The sequence below is a fragment of the Anser brachyrhynchus genome, assembly GCF_964034855.1.
Source record: "Anser brachyrhynchus genome assembly, chromosome: 3".
Classification (NCBI taxonomy): Eukaryota; Metazoa; Chordata; class Aves; order Anseriformes; family Anatidae; genus Anser; species Anser brachyrhynchus.
Window position 1 is genome coordinate 27576634 of NC_137696.1, and position 15516 is coordinate 27592149.

The window sequence follows — 15516 nt, forward strand, 5'->3', positions numbered from 1 at the left end:
GACTAGTCTAGCAAATTACTGCTTTGCTTCATGCATGAAGATGGTGGGGGATAGAGACCTCCTCACCTGAAGGGCAGGACAGAGCTGGAAACTTTGAACACCCTGAGCTCTTGAATTCCGTGGTCATGTGGTTAGTACAGAAATACAGGTTGGGGTTCCAGCACTCTAGAAGCTAAGAAATTGAATAACCACTTTCTGCATTCAAGATTGGCTTGGGAGCATTAAGCAAGGTTTGAGAGGTGAGTTTGCATCTTAGTGGCAAGGAAGCTAAATTGTTCTTCAATACTAAGTCTGCACTTCATAAGATTATTCATTTATATTAAAAAACCAAAAAACCTTAGGTTTGTACGGAAGTACTTAGGGAGGCTAAAAAAAAAAGGGGAAGAGAAAACTAGGAATAATAAAAATCTAATGAAGGCCATTACAGCTTTACTGCCAGAGTACAAGCAGCCATTAAACTTGCCACGTAGGTGTTACAGTCTTACAGTACAAGTATTAAACTTCAGAGTTAGATGAAGGACAAGATAGAACATTACTAAAGCATAAAATAATACAAGTGCTTGTGGAGTGGGAAGTAGTAGTCCTCTCAATGAAAGACAGTTCACAGAAAAAAATGTAAAGGATAGAAGCATAAAAATGGTATTTCACACTCGACAGACATTAATTCACAATTAGTTAAATACAAAGCTCTACTTGTGTATTTAACAAAAATACTTCAAAGTTGACATTTCATATAACTGGAGATAATACAGACATCTACAAGCTGGGGAAGAGTCAAGCAGCTGGAACAACAGGTTTGTAATTTAAGTGAAAATGTTCAATTTGAACGGTGGCTAATTACATATACATGGATGAATATTTGTATTTGAAAGTCAGGTCCTCCAAGTTCAGAATCTTCCCTTCCCCAACACCAAGCTTTGTAATGCTGAACGTCTCTTCCCCTCCCCACTCTAGCTGGGATTAACTTAAAGCTGGAAGGAATCTGGGAGCAACAGGAGGGCAGTGAGCGTGCTGTTAGTCACAGGCAGAACACGTAACTTACTTCAGTGCTGTCACCAGGCACTGACTGATTCCCAGAAGCAATGGTAGGATGGCAGAGCAGGGGCAGAGCCACACAACTGTCACTTGCTGAGCAAGACAGCTTCTACAAGCTGCACAGAAGCTTGTGCTACAGATTCCTAGGTCAGAAAGAGACCCGAGCTAGCCAAGGGCTGTTGGCAACACAGCTATTGCTCTAGCTTAGATTTATTTGCAGCTGTAGAAGTTTAACGCTTTGCTCTACCCTTTAGCAGAGTTTGAAGGATTAACTTTTTTTTTTTTTTTTTTAAGAATTTAGGGATCCTCTTTGTGTATGGTATTCAAAATGCTTCCTTCAGAGGTATTTTTGTAACTCATAGGGATATCGTGTCAGGACTTGATATTCTGATACTGTCAACATGTCATACCACTGGAGTATGCACTGCAACGACCTGTAAACAGGAACATTCAATTGCTTTTTTTTTTTTTAAAAAAAAAAACTCCAATTATTGGTAGAATTTGGAAGAAGCATTGCTGGCTTTTGTCATATTAGCATATTAGTTACTCAGCAAGGAAGGTTTATCCCTAGTTACGCCAGAACAGAGGGAAGGTGCGAAGGCTAGGACAAAACAACAAAAAAAAGATTGAAAGGTGAGGACAAAACAAAAACAAAGCTGTTCAAAACAGCTTTTTGTCCTCATCAGTACGGTAAAGCAAAGTGTTGAATGCCTGTCTACAGGCAGACAACTCTCATGACAAAAATAACATCCTTTCCATTTAAAGCACACTGCAACATCTGGGGGGCTACATGACAGAAAAAAAGAGACTAGTGATAGATCTGCATCCAGACTTTAAAATAAACTTAATATTTGACACTAGTTTGGGTGCTGGGTCTCTTGTTAGCATAGCAGAGTATTTAGGCACTAGTTAGATATGCAAGAAATACATCAAACCTTACAGTATTGTATTAAATATATGAAAGATTTGACTGGGTTCTACTTCTGTCCCTTTATTAGGTCAAAAGGTGAATGCAAGTGTGTCATAATAAGCCCATGTCCTGCAGCTTATTATACACTGAATCAAAAATACAGAAAATGATAATCCTATCTACTTACATAAAAAGGTCATTTTTGGAGTAAGTTTCCAGACTCGCACGAAATATGCAGAAAACTGCATACAATCAGTTTCCAGAAGAACAGCAGTTTCTTGTAAAAGGTGGGCCAACCTGCTAGCCAGATCTACTGTATCAAAAGCTCTGGAAAATTGATCCTGTTGAACACTGAGGGGCCTGTCCTATCACTGAAATGGTGAAATACCCACCACTGTGAGGATGAAGCCCTGAAGGAAGCCTCTCTCCTTTCCCCACCCATCTTTGCAAATCATTCTGTGAGGAGATACACAAAAATTAGTTCTGTTAGGGAGTGATTTAAAGGACTGACCTATACATATTGTATCAAAAACTCAGTAAGAGTGGACCAGGCACGGCTAAGAACTAAGATTCAGCTGTTAAAATCATAGTTCAGTTTTCTCATCTGCAGTCGTCCTCCTCCTGGCCTGACTAAAGCTGACTGAGGAGCTCTTTCGTGGCCACTTAACCCCACATCCTCCTCCTTCACCTTATAATCACTTGCAGTAGCTCAAGCTCCTTCCCACCCCACCTCGTCCCTCCCCTCCAACTTCTGCCACCCAGCCCCCTACAGAGGACTCTGAAATGCAGATGAGAGGAACTACAATAGCACAGCGAGTGTAAACAGGTTAGTAGGCCTGCCACATCTTTATTGCTACAGGTTTGGCAAAGGGGCAGTCTCCAACCTTCGGTGGAGTTTGAGGCAAAAGGATAATAATGGTTACGATAAAAAGTGATGAACAGCAAAATTAGGAAAAGCAGTCAAAATATTTCAGGGCTCTCAGAAAAACCTGTATCTGGAAGGTACTGAAAAAAAACTTGCACTTGGATGGTAGGCTTGCCTCTGACCCTGAAGTAGTGCTGTGCAGTATGTGATGGTCCCGTTTGACCTACTGGCATGGACACAGTCGTTTTCCTGCCACTTGAAGCCTAAGGCTACAACACACAGCTACCATGACTTGTGGTTCAGTTCACAGAAGTCTCACAAATAGGGTCATTCCTTGTGCAACGTTTGATGGAGGTGAAGGTAAAGTGGTTTCTTGGTCAACAGTTGTAATTTCTTCCTTTTAAAGTCAGTGGGTTTTTTGTACCTGTAAGCACAAGAAAGTAAATTAATGCGACTGCTAATGGCTATGAAGAAGATGAAAGCATACGAAAAAGCTTGTCCTGTCCTGATCCTATTACAATAATCTTTAAATACATCAGATAAGATTTACTGGAACAACAATAAATGGATTTACAGGAAGAAACTCAAACAAGGACTCCAGCTAGCAAAGATTAAGTTAAGCACTCTTCCTACAACTGTCCTCACCTGCAAGGTTCACTCTTTCCTGGAAAGAGAAAACAAAAACAACTCAAAACCCTCACTTGACAGACCTTCACCCACACAGCAAGGTTAGGATGCACATCATAACCACTGCACTATAACTGGCTAATCCATTTCTTTACCTAGAGTGAAAAAAAAAAACCACCACCTAACACTGCTTTGAAGTGTTCATAAAAATGTATCCCATGTTTCATTTCATATTTCCTGCACAGAAGTCCTGTATCAGAAGATCATGGGAGTTCAAAATTATTATTTTTTTTTTAAGTACAGCTGATCTGACATTCAAGCAGACATCAAAATGAAAATCTCCCCTATAGAATTTGTTAAATTCATATAAAATTCAGTTACAAACACCAGCATTTTATTTGGATATAGTCTTTTTTTTTTTTGAGAAAGGTCTATTTTGTCTAAAACTGTTTTATCTTCTCTTCTTTATTAAAAATAGAATATTCCTTATGTAACTTAATCCAATGAGTTCATTAAACCTTCCACAATACAACCAGCTACACATCCTAACTGAAGTATAGTTCGCTTCCTCTGTCATCGGCATCTAATAATTGCAAGTCACTTACAGTTCTATAACAATTGCCCCAGGTTTAATTTCATCCATCTCCATGAAAGCAAAGCACTTGGTGCTAGTAAACCTTTTCTTAGGCTTGTAGTGTTTGAATTCAAAGAAAATAGCTGCACCTAAAATGGAAAATGGTTTAATAGTAAAGTTAGCAATTATGATCAACAGTTATGCTAATATTTATCTGCAATTTAAGATGCTCTACATATATTGGATGAAATTATTTCCAACACTTTAGCAATGTATTTAAAAGATACACCATGTTCTTACAATGCTCATCACACTCAGAAGAGCTTGTACTCTTCACTCTATTATTCATATCCAGGTAACTAAAAGCGTCACAAAGAAACTCAATGCCTGTGCGGCAGAGCAGACTGCTGCATTTTTGTTTTCGTTCATTCCTCCCTTGTCTGCAAGTCATCACAATGACCAATTTGGAAAAGATAGGATGCAAATGTCTATTTTTATCCTTGTCTGGATCTTGAGCCCTGCAGCAGCTCAGGCATGGCCTGTTTATTAGATGAGGAGCAACCTACTATCCACACTTTCGAAGTTCCTGGGCCCCACTTCTGGTACTTCATACCACGTACCTTTTGTTAGTTTTTCAACATGTTTCTGAATCTCGATGTCCACATTAAAATGGACATACGTGTCCTCTTTCCTCAAAGCCACAGGAGTATCTTGCACAGGAGTCAGATCTATCCCATTCAAATCTGCAGGAAAGAAATAGCACGAGAATGGGAGAAGCTTCTCAGACTTTAAGGTTCTGCTTCAAGACTTTTATGAATCAATCCTAATACTTTCACAAAAAGTTAATGTCCACCTGGATTTTTCCCTAAACTTAAAAAAAAGGTGGGGGGAGGGAGTGAAGAGGGGTAATCATACCCCTTCACAGTCAGCGAGTTTTATCTTTTACAGCAACATGAAAGCAGGTAGAGTTCTGACTGTTTAAGATGAAAATTTGGAGTGATTCCCATTTTTATTTTAAGGGGACATTTCTGTCTACTGCCAGCAAATGATGCTGTTCCTTCTGCAAGCAGGACTCCTGCAGGGCTTCAGAACTGCCAGCGGAACCAGCAGAGAGTTATATGGCACCGAAGGCTCCCCTCTATGCAGGTCAAAGCTGGCACTGCTTATACAAGCTGCAGTCACTGCAGGCCCCCCTGCTTTGTTGCCCCGATGCAAGAAAATCATAGAATCATTTAGGTTGGAAAAGACCTCTAGGATCATCAAGTCCAACGGTTAACCTAGCACTAGACTATGTCCCTAAGAAACACTTCTACATGTCCTTTGAATACCTCCAGAGGTGGTGACTCAACTACTTCCCTGGGCAGCCTGTTCCAATGTTTCACAACCCTTTCAGTGAAGAAATTTTTCCTAATACCAAAACTAAACCTCCTCTGGCACAACTTGAGGCCATTTCCTCTTGTCCTATCACTTGTTGCTTGGGAGAAGAGACCGACCCCAACCCTGCTACAACTTCCTTTGGGAAGTAACTTAACCGTAGAGAGTATTAAGGTCTCCCCTGAGCCTCCTTTTCTCCAGGAGAATAACCCCAGTTCCCTCAGCTGTTCCTCGTAAGACTTGTTCTTTAGACCCTACACCATCTTCATTGCCCTTCTTGTAGCGAGGGGCCCAAAGCTGAACACAGCACTCGAGGTGCGGCCTCACCAGAGCCGAGTACAGGGGGACAATCACTTCCCTAGCTCTGCTGGCCACACTATTCCTGACGCAAGCCGGGATGCTGCTGGCCTTGTTGGCCACCTGGGCACACTGCCGGCTCATATTCAGCTGGCTATCAACCAGTAACCCCAGAGCCCTTTCTGCCAGGCAGCTTTCCAGCCGCTCTTCCCCAAGCCTGTAGCGCTGCTTGGGGTTGTTGTGCCCCAGGTGCAGGACCCGGCACTTGGCCTTGTTGAACCTCATCCCATTGTCCTCAGCCCATCGGTCCAGCCCATCCAAATCCCTCTGCAGAGCCTTCCTACCCTCAAGCAGATCAACACTCCCACACAACTTGGTGTCTTCTGCAAACTTACTGAGGGTGCACTCTATCCCCTCATCCAGATCATCGATAAAGGTATTAACGAGAACTGGCCCCAGAACTGAGCCCTGGGGGACACCACTAGTGACCGGCCTCCAACTGGATTTAACTCCGTTCCCCACAAACAAATCTCTGGGTCAAGATTAACTGGATTTAACTCCATGCACCACAATTCTTTGGGTCAACATGCATTCTCTCTCCTGTTTTTTTACAGTCAGAGGCACAGGGGGCCACAGGTTGGACTCCAGCTGTCAGCACCAGTTGCGCTGCTCAGGCGCAAGCCACCACAGGCAATACTCTTTCTGCTGAGGATGGGGACCTGAAGCACTGCTGAACACACTTCGTTCTGGGAATGGAAAGGGATCACCAATGTGGCAGCAGGAACATCTCTCTCTGCTGATCTGCAGGAGAGCAGCCTAATTAAAAACAAAACAAAACAAAAAACACACAAAAAAACCCCACATACAGCAAAAACACCAAGGAAAACCAACAACTAATCACCCTGAGACTCCTTATAATATGGACAAAACGACTTTTTTGAGTCAATTTTACTCAACAAAAATCTTGAAAAAAAGTTTAAAGTCACCATTACTAGAATAGGTGATACACCCCCTACACACACACACCCCTTCTGACCCTAGTTTCCTACATCATTACTTGGCAGCTGCCGTTTACCAGAGTTTGCTAATAGAGTGCCACACGTTAACAGAATGACTTGTTGGGAAAGCAAGCTTGGAAATACAGACTCCCTCAGCTCCAGAAAGGAAATGAAGGCTAGCTCTGAAGGCAAGCAACAATTTTAACAATATGCAGTAAGTTAAGACTGACAAACACTTCAGTGGAAAGGAACAACGAATGTTTGCTTTACAAATTCTGATAAGTTCCAGGATCCAACGTTTGAACCCTGTTAGCGCTGGTATTTCCCTGTTGGCCAAGAAAAACTCAGCATGAAAGAATTAAGTTTGATTAAACCCACATCCATCCAGCTAGCCTCACCACTGAAGTCACCCGTCCCTCAGCTTTCTGGCATACTGGAGGCAAAGAAAGATCCAAAAGTGACCAGAGAAACAGAGCCTGAAAAATAGTTACATAAGCTAAAAATAATGCTGCAAACTTAAGGCAGCACCATAAACACAAATACTGCCTATTTCTAAGACTGAAAACACAAAAAAGCAGTTGTATCGGCTGAGGAAGGCGAGAGTCATGTTCCAGCTTCACTGCTGAAAAATCATCATAGGAAGCAGGATTAGATAAGGCTCCCTGTGTATGTATGTTGGCAGGTAACATTTGAGAACATCTCTGGGATTCAAGTGGCATTCAACACCGTGACCCCCACTTGTGACAAAGAACTTGTCCAGCAGCTGAAGCAGCCTGATAACACAGGCATCGCATCCCTACACTTGGGACTAACAGCACGTCTAAAGAGGATATATAGAAGGTCACTGTCACAACTGAATAGAGGCTGTCACCGATGGAACAGAGCTCAGCTGCAAGTTTTTATCTGATAAAGAAAAATCATACCCCTCAAAAGATTGTAAAGATGAGCACAAGTCAAGCAGGATGGTGTAAAGGTAAGCAATTCTGACTACAGTGGCTTCCTTCTAACAAACGGGGACGAGACAGATGCTCCTGCCAGAAAGACTGAATACCAAAAATCTGAGCCTCAAGCAAAAGCCATCAACCATGTTGTTATCTGAAAGAGTGAGAAAACCTCACCTCTCGTATCCGCAGCTGATAGCAACACAGGTTCTTCCAGACTCACGGAGACTCGTGAAGAGAGGACAGTTAGCCCAACACATGAGCTGAAATACTTCAGTGCCAAGGCTGGCACTTTAAAGCTTTGCTTCTCAACTTCATACCCATTCCTTTTGGTAAGGAGATCTTTGTTCTACTAAAAAGTTGGCCTAATGATAGGGCAAGAATGGAGCCAGTGGGCTGTGGTTTGCTGTCTCCAGGAAGCCCAGAGACCAATATCTGCTGAGGAGTACAAGCAGTCCAAACAGATCTGTACTTAAGAGTCAGATAAAGAAAGTGACATAGAGAAGTACAATCTGCCAAGTCACTAGTACTCGTCTCCCAGCTTGGGGAAGGCACTTCTTCTGCAGTGATTCACCTCCCAGTATCTCCCAAATACAGGATTTTTCCACCCTCAAAAAAGCAGAAGCCTTAAGACCATAACAATAAATGCAAGTCCAAACAAATGCTTTTCCCTGCAGGTTGAATAAATAAAAAACACTAGTTTCAGAAAATACTTTCTCCAAACTAGAAACGAGGAGCCAGGAACAGAAATCATTACCCTTTACACTGACTGTGATGTAAGGATCAATGCACTGCCCAGCATCTTTCAGACCAATTTTCTCTATGTTGATGGTGAGTAATGTCATCCCGGGTTCAGATGGCAATCTGGGTAATAAAGTACCTGAAAAGAGTAAAGCACATCATTAATCCTTTGAGTCATTTTACAGCAGAGGCCTTGCTCATCCCATCACCTCTCAGGGAAGAGGCTGTTTTCCAATGGGAGTTCCAAACCCAAGGTTTCTTATCCCGCCAGCACACAATGTGTGTCTGCACATTAAGTGGTGGATTTCTGAGTCCACACCAAAAAAGCAAACAAGCAAGCAAACAAAAAAAACAGGACTGCCTCAGGTTAAATGAATTTGTAAAACAAAACAAAACAAAAATTTAAAAAATGTCCTAAGAACAGAGAAAAGCTTTGTTTAAAGTGTTCTTTCTTGCTCTCATGCAGAGTAACTCATGCATGGAATCCAATTTATATAGTTTTTCAGGATTAAATTTGGGAAGCTGGATTCAATCTGCAGCTGCAGGAAGTTCAGACACATAATCAAGAGTACCCACCCCACTGAACATGACTTGGCTTCATGCTGAACATTTAGTCTGGGAGAACAAGGAAGAAAATGGCATTGTTGCAAATCCCACTGGGTGCAAGGGAATCAAAAGAGCCATTCTTAATGATCTAAATTGTATTGATCTGTACTTAAACGGAAGAGTAAAAAAATAGTGTTTGAATCCCTCAAGTTTCCTTCTGCTTTAAGGAAGCAGTTCCTAGCTCTTCATCAAGAAAATTTAGGATCAGGTAATCTTTGTGGTCACACACTGTGGACAATGTAGGTAAATCCCTGTAGAGTTGAGGAAGACGATGAAAATGACAAGAAAACAAAATTACCCAGACATACTAAAAGCTGAAAAAAAAAAAAAAAGAGATTCTGTAATCAGTAATAGGGTAGGCTTCTTCATGCTGATTTTAAAGAAAACTGACAGGCCTCAGGCCTGTCTCTGGTGTTAGATGAATAAGCACCAAGCCAAAAAATGCTCAGACTCACGAGCAAGTTTAAATTAAAGTTTTGGTCTTCTAATTAAAAAATATATATATATGTTATTCACAAGGCTTGAGATCTAAACAAAGTAATAGTTTCCTTTGGCAAGTCCAATATGGGTTTTCTTTGATCCTTTTTTTCCCCAATCAAGGCTTGAAGAGCTGGAGAACTGAGGAGTTTTTATCATATTAGAGGGACTAGCTTTAAAAGAGGGGGCAGTGTATCCAGTTCTAGCACTAGAGCCTCAGCAAGATTTTATGAGCACTCCTGCACTCAGTCCCCCTTTCAGGACCACCATCAAGGTCTGAATTCCCGTCTGTGAGACATTACATATCTGTAACTCCCCGCCTTGGCTACTAGCAGAGCCATGACCTCCAAGGTACCACATCTGCGGACGCTTTATAACATATCATGGCAGAATTTGACCTGCTCTTCTAAAGTAATGGGACAGGCTTCTGACCATAGTATAAGATATCTTAAAAAGTGAATTTATTCGATAGCATCCATTTCTGCCAAGAAGCATACACGATATAGTTCATCTTTCTATATCACTTGAACAGACGTTAAAAGCCAGAGTTTTTATTACAATCTAATGGAAGGTAGATAAGGGCCTTCTCTTCAGCACAAAACTTCGCTCTACCACCTTTCAGTTGTCTCCTGAAAGCAGCATGCCCTGCCAAGAGCCAAGAACTGTAACTTCCAGTTTTCCTATCCATCTCTGAAATATGCTAAGTGACGGGATACTTGACACACAAAAATCACCTATGAGATGTATCAGACTCTGGTACTTACTATAAAAATTCTGGTTTGAGAAAAATTCTGTTCTTGAAAAATGCTTTCCAGAATGTATGAAATTCCAGAATTGCAATGAACAAAAAGTCAAGCCCACTTCCAGTAGATAAGGGCACATTGCGACAGACGGTCTTTAAGGAATGTGTTCTCCTTGCTGCTTCAGCTGGAGTAACATCTAAACCAGCGATGGGCTAAAGCGGCTGACCGTAACCTGTCCCACATGAGCCACAATCACCCAAGCAGGTCTTCTGCTGAGGCCTCTGCAGTCACTTCACATAGGGGCCATTAGCTGGCAGTAACCTATCTCAGGTATAACTTCGCTGTGGCTGGGCATCACAGTGCCAGTCTTCTGCCATAGCTTGAGCCCGTAAGTCTTCAGCAGGCTAATACTGAGGCTTTTTATGAGAAAAGTATCAGCCATTTCCAACACAACTGCGGGAAGTCATTGCCAGAGAGGGAAGAGAGCATCTACAAGTGTATTGTTCATGTCCTCCTACAACTGCGTTTCAGATGTATAAAGGTGAGCCAACCTAATAGCTCACCGCCACCAAGACAGAGGTGTCCAGTCTCTCCAGAACCAGCCCCCGGTTCAGAGAAAGGGGAAAAGGTGACGGGTCTCCTGCTGGGTTCACAAACAGAAATGGACTACAGAAGAATCTGTTGCCAGCACAGCACTGGAATAAAGTAGTATATAACCAGGAGAAAGGCAGGTGGGAAACCTCAGCTGCTAGAGACAGCAAGACCCTGGTCAATTCATCTTCACACAGCACAGAAGTGTAACTACATGTGTCCTTGTCTGTTTTTTTTTAAATGTAAGATTTCTCATCAGATGTGTATTCCACCAAAGAAAATCTAGCTACTCCTGCCTTTGGCTACTCTACAAGTCAGCACATCTTTATTAGCACATTAAGACTTCTAGAGAGCACTGTAACATCTGTCACCAAATAAGAGTTTCCTTTTTCCTGCTACTGAAAGGAGATGAAGACCAACACATAGACGCCTAGTACTGTGTTACCGAAGGCTGTATTTTGAGCTTTGAAAGTAACAGCTGAATGACAAACATTACAGCTACATGACCATGATCAGGGAAATAACAGTACGTACTAAAATGTTATCATACCTTCATTGGCTCCTGGGTTAGATGAATGGTGCAATGTGATAACGATGAAGCCATGCATGTAGAAGACAAGACAATGGTCAGTTAGACAATACAGTTATGCACTATGGATTAAAGGCATATTGAAGCAAGGAGTGCAACACTTCTCTCAAATCAATATGGAAAGTCCATTTACAAGGCTCACCTCAGATGGCTGCAAATTGCTTTCGCTTAAACCTCGTCACCCACAGAAAGAGCAACCAACTAACATCCAATAAGGTAAGAAACGCCACACAAATTTACATTCAACAGGGAAACTAGATCTGTTTTCAGCTCGTACAGAAACACCCTAGGGGTTCAGATTATCATAGCTATAGGGAGGTTTACCTTAATGCAAAAAGGTTCAGAGAAGTCAGACAGTTCATGAAGTAGATGACAATGTAAAACGTCTGTAAGAAGAGGTGCGAGCAACTCCTCTTAAAAGCATGGTTTTACCAAGGAATAATTCTGTAAGAAAATATATACTTCAAACCTCCCTTCTTTCTGATTTAGTTACCCTACTTCTTTGAGAATAATTTAACTGTAGACAAAACCTGCCTAGTCAGCTTAGATCCTTTCTTAAGCACACACACAGTCTCTACGTCCACTATATGCATACAGTGCCAATAGGGTGCACAGAGGTAACTATGGTAATAGTCACAACCTGATTGATTCACAAGCATATCACGAGCTACTCAAGATGTCTCTCACTTTTTCCCCAGCTTACAACTTAAATAACCAGTGTGATGAAAAGTACAGAAAAAGCAAAACCTGAAGTATGCATCTCCCTTTTCCTTAAACTTGACGTCTATCTAGCTACCTGGAGTTGTCAAAGAAAAAAAATAATACTTAATACCACACAGGAAAAAAAAATGGAATTATGCAAATTAACATAATCAAAAAGACTTTAGAGTTTGACATACACACACACACACAGGTACTCAAGAGGAAGCCTTAAATGAATTTTCCAATAGATTTTTTACTTAGGACAGAAAGAATGCATCTTCATAAATGGATTCATCACAGTGGATATCAAAGATCAAGACAGTAGAATACCAGCATCAAAACATTACAATATATCATAGCCTGTTTGTAAGCTTAGCATAAACAACTGTAGAGTGTACATTCCTACACCAATACAGGCTGCAGAGACCACATTCAGTAGCATGCAAAGTCTCAAATCTAAGGACAGAGACACGTATCTTCTTCATAACTAATAAGTAGTTATTACTTATGCAATTACTGTTGCATAAGTAATGAAACATCCTATCTCTTTCAACCATAATTCCAGTTATAGGTTCCCTATTTGTTACCTCCTTCTTGAAATAAGAAGGTTGCCAGGCTGCTCTGAAACTAGAAACTTGTTTTTACTGCAAATAAACTACATCAGGAACAAAACAAACAAACAAAAACCACACACACACCAAAAAAAAAAAACCCTTCTGTTGGAACTTTCTACTTCTTTACCTATTAAATTGTCAAAAGTTGAGGCTACAAGACGACCTTCTCCAGAATCAGTAGGTATATCCATTTATAAAATGCCGTCGTGTGGGCAAGAACTTAAGTCAGCAAGCCAAAGCTACTCTTCTTTCTCCTCACCGAGCTTGACTGTAGTCCAAGCTATTGTCTCACCAGATGACACAACAGAAAACTAACCAGCAACAACTCCCCACATCTCTAGCAGGATGTGATGCTCCTTGAAGGAACAAACATTGCCACAGTTTCTATCTGAATGTGTTTGGAACACTTCACATAATATGGTTAAGAAAGTGCATGGAATGCACAAATTATTTGAGGTAGCTGGTACCACCTCACAGATTATGGGTACAACTATTTGGAATAGGAGATAGTTTGCTGAGGAAAAAAGTCCACAGGTTACTTTTGTGGTTTTCCAATACAGCACTAGAGTTTCCAATACAGCCCGTTGCTCCTCATCCAAACTTTTAAAATCACAGGTGGAGAAAGAGACAGAACTTATGCGTGCCGTATAGGTTGGTATGGCAAGGCTGGTGCCCCTACCTGGAACTCTAGCAGGAAACGAGTCTGGAGACCCTGCTCCAGCTCCTCCTTCCTCATCATCCTCCTCAAACTCCAAGTGTTCCTCTTCTCCTGGTGCTAAAATCTTCCTGTGAAATATGAAAAAGAAGAACGAGACCAAAGGTCACTCATCATCTCACTTTCAACTTGTACATCAGCAACTTGAGTATAGAACAGGAGCACATTAATGTCATTTCACTTTTCTCATTAGCTACTACTGTAGAAAGCTTAGCTGACTGCTGTAGAAAGCTTACTGCTACATAGAAAGCACAAAGTCTAAAAACAAGAGAAAATATTGTCAATTCCAGAGAGATGTAGCCAAATACTGATTATACCAAAAGCAAGGGCTTTAGTTTTAGTGGTACCTAGAAAACCAGAATTCAGAAGTTTTTTTAACCAGTTTACCCAAAGCAATGCAGCAAGTAGGTGGCTCTCGAAGTTCTCACGTGTCTCACGTACAGCAGTTCCCAGACCATGCCTGTTCAGATACCTATGCGTAACATGCAGTGACACAGTTCTCTCTTACCTGAGTGGGACAGGCTGAACATCAAAGGGGAACTCCTTATTGTAAGTGAGGATATTCTTTAAGACTGCAGAGAAAAAAAAAACGTAAGAATTTATTTTCCTAAATAAGCATTAATTCTACCACTTTGCACAACTATGTCCATTCTCATAGCAACTTCACAAAATAAATACAATTTTAAAAGAATCAGATCATGGCAAAAAAAAAAATATCTCATACTTTAAACATCAATGCAGACCTGATGAGTCATACCACTACAACTTTCATACTGGTTAACTGTGACTGCAGTACTTAATCACCACATTTATACAGGCAGGGAAGATAAACATAGCAAGAACTAAAAGCACAATGAGGAAAAGCTACAGGCCCCTGAGGTAATGGTAGCAATCTTTGGTAGCTATTGAAGCAAGGGTGATGTTACTGGAATCAGCTCCAAACAGTCTGAAGTCTCCAGAACTGACAGGCTTAAGCATATATGCACCTACCCTGCACGTTCAGAGAGCCACCGTGGGAGTCCAAGAATGCTGGTAGCACATAACTTAGTTGAAATTTCCTACTTCCTCCTGCATGTGGAGGGTAGATTTGCAAAGTTCAAAAGAGACACAGAGCAATATCTGAGCGTTAAGATCCAGAAAGACTGGCTATAGCCTCCAACATTCACTGTAATGCCACAGCTTTGCCATTTGTATTAGAACCTTACTCAAGTTTTAATAATCACAACTTTAGCTTTTATTTCCGAAAGCATTAGCTAATAAAAGTTCTATTTCCGAAAGCATATAAATGAAATAAGCATTTCACGATGGCTAAAAGGCCTAAAAAGAGAAGAACGCTTGCAGGGAGAGGCAGTCCCCTATCAGAGAATGAGGATCCTGGACTGGGCAGGGGAGAGAGGAGGTATTAAAAACAAGTCCTCTCACTGGTCTCACTTTGCAGTAAGCCCTCTCAAGCACATTTTTGAAGTCTCCCCTTGGAACTTCTGGATGAGAACAAAATCGTGTTAAAGCGGCGCTAACATAACACGAAATCCCAGACGTACTTAAACACCAGCTACGTTTAAAGAACCCCTGCTAGGCCCTTTCTGTCTCTGCGCGTTATAACTCAGCCGGTATAGCAGGAGAGCTTCTCTGTCCTTCTTCATAGTCACATCACTCCGTGTGGGCTCCATCGTTAGCTACCAGACATCCACACACTACAGTGAATAGAGAACCCCTCAGTAAACTATAAAGAAACAAACAAAAAACCTTCCCAGTCCTTGCTCATCATTTTTTTTTCTGATGTCTGTACCATGACCTGAGAAGGTGGATGCTATCTGATTCCAGGGGGACCCAATACATAAATACAGAGAGCTTTAAGTTGTCTGCTGTTGGATATGTGACAGACAAAGCTGATACCAAGTGTCTCCTTCTCCCAAGGCTTCTACCCTGATGGATCAGTAATGCAGATCTCAACGTGGTGGCAAAGAATCGCAGCCACTTCCCAACAGGAAAGTGGCTGATTAACAGCAGACAACAGCCTCCCAGCACAGCTCAGGTTCAGGAAAAGAAGGGATTTTATCTCCCTCTGAATTCCCCTGCTCTTGGAAAGCTCTATCATACCAAGACAGAAAGCGAAA

At 41.5% G+C, this 15516-nt stretch overlaps 1 protein-coding gene across 5 annotated transcripts in view; it reads right to left on the minus strand.

Moving 5' to 3' along the window:
- Positions 1-412: 412 nt before the first annotated feature.
- The window catches only part of AIDA (axin interactor, dorsalization associated), a gene marked incomplete at its 3' end in the record, with an annotated part of 29811 nt that continues 14707 nt past the window's right edge, over positions 413-15516 (minus strand). For 2 of the 5 annotated variants that reach the window (XM_080584327.1, XM_080584330.1), the window contains 7 exons: positions 13908-13971; positions 13364-13470; positions 11330-11341; positions 8379-8501; positions 4632-4754; positions 4043-4160; positions 413-3234 (listed from right to left, as the gene is read on the minus strand). In XM_080584327.1, coding sequence (XP_080440453.1) covers positions 3138-3234; positions 4043-4160; positions 4632-4754; positions 8379-8501; positions 11330-11341; positions 13364-13470; positions 13908-13971 — 644 coding nt within the window. Of the gene's footprint in view, positions 3235-4038; positions 4161-4631; positions 4755-8378; positions 8502-11329; positions 11342-13363; positions 13471-13907; positions 13972-15516 lie in introns of those variants that run through there. The other 3 variants (XM_080584328.1, XM_080584329.1, XM_080584331.1) reach the window with 3 other exon arrangements.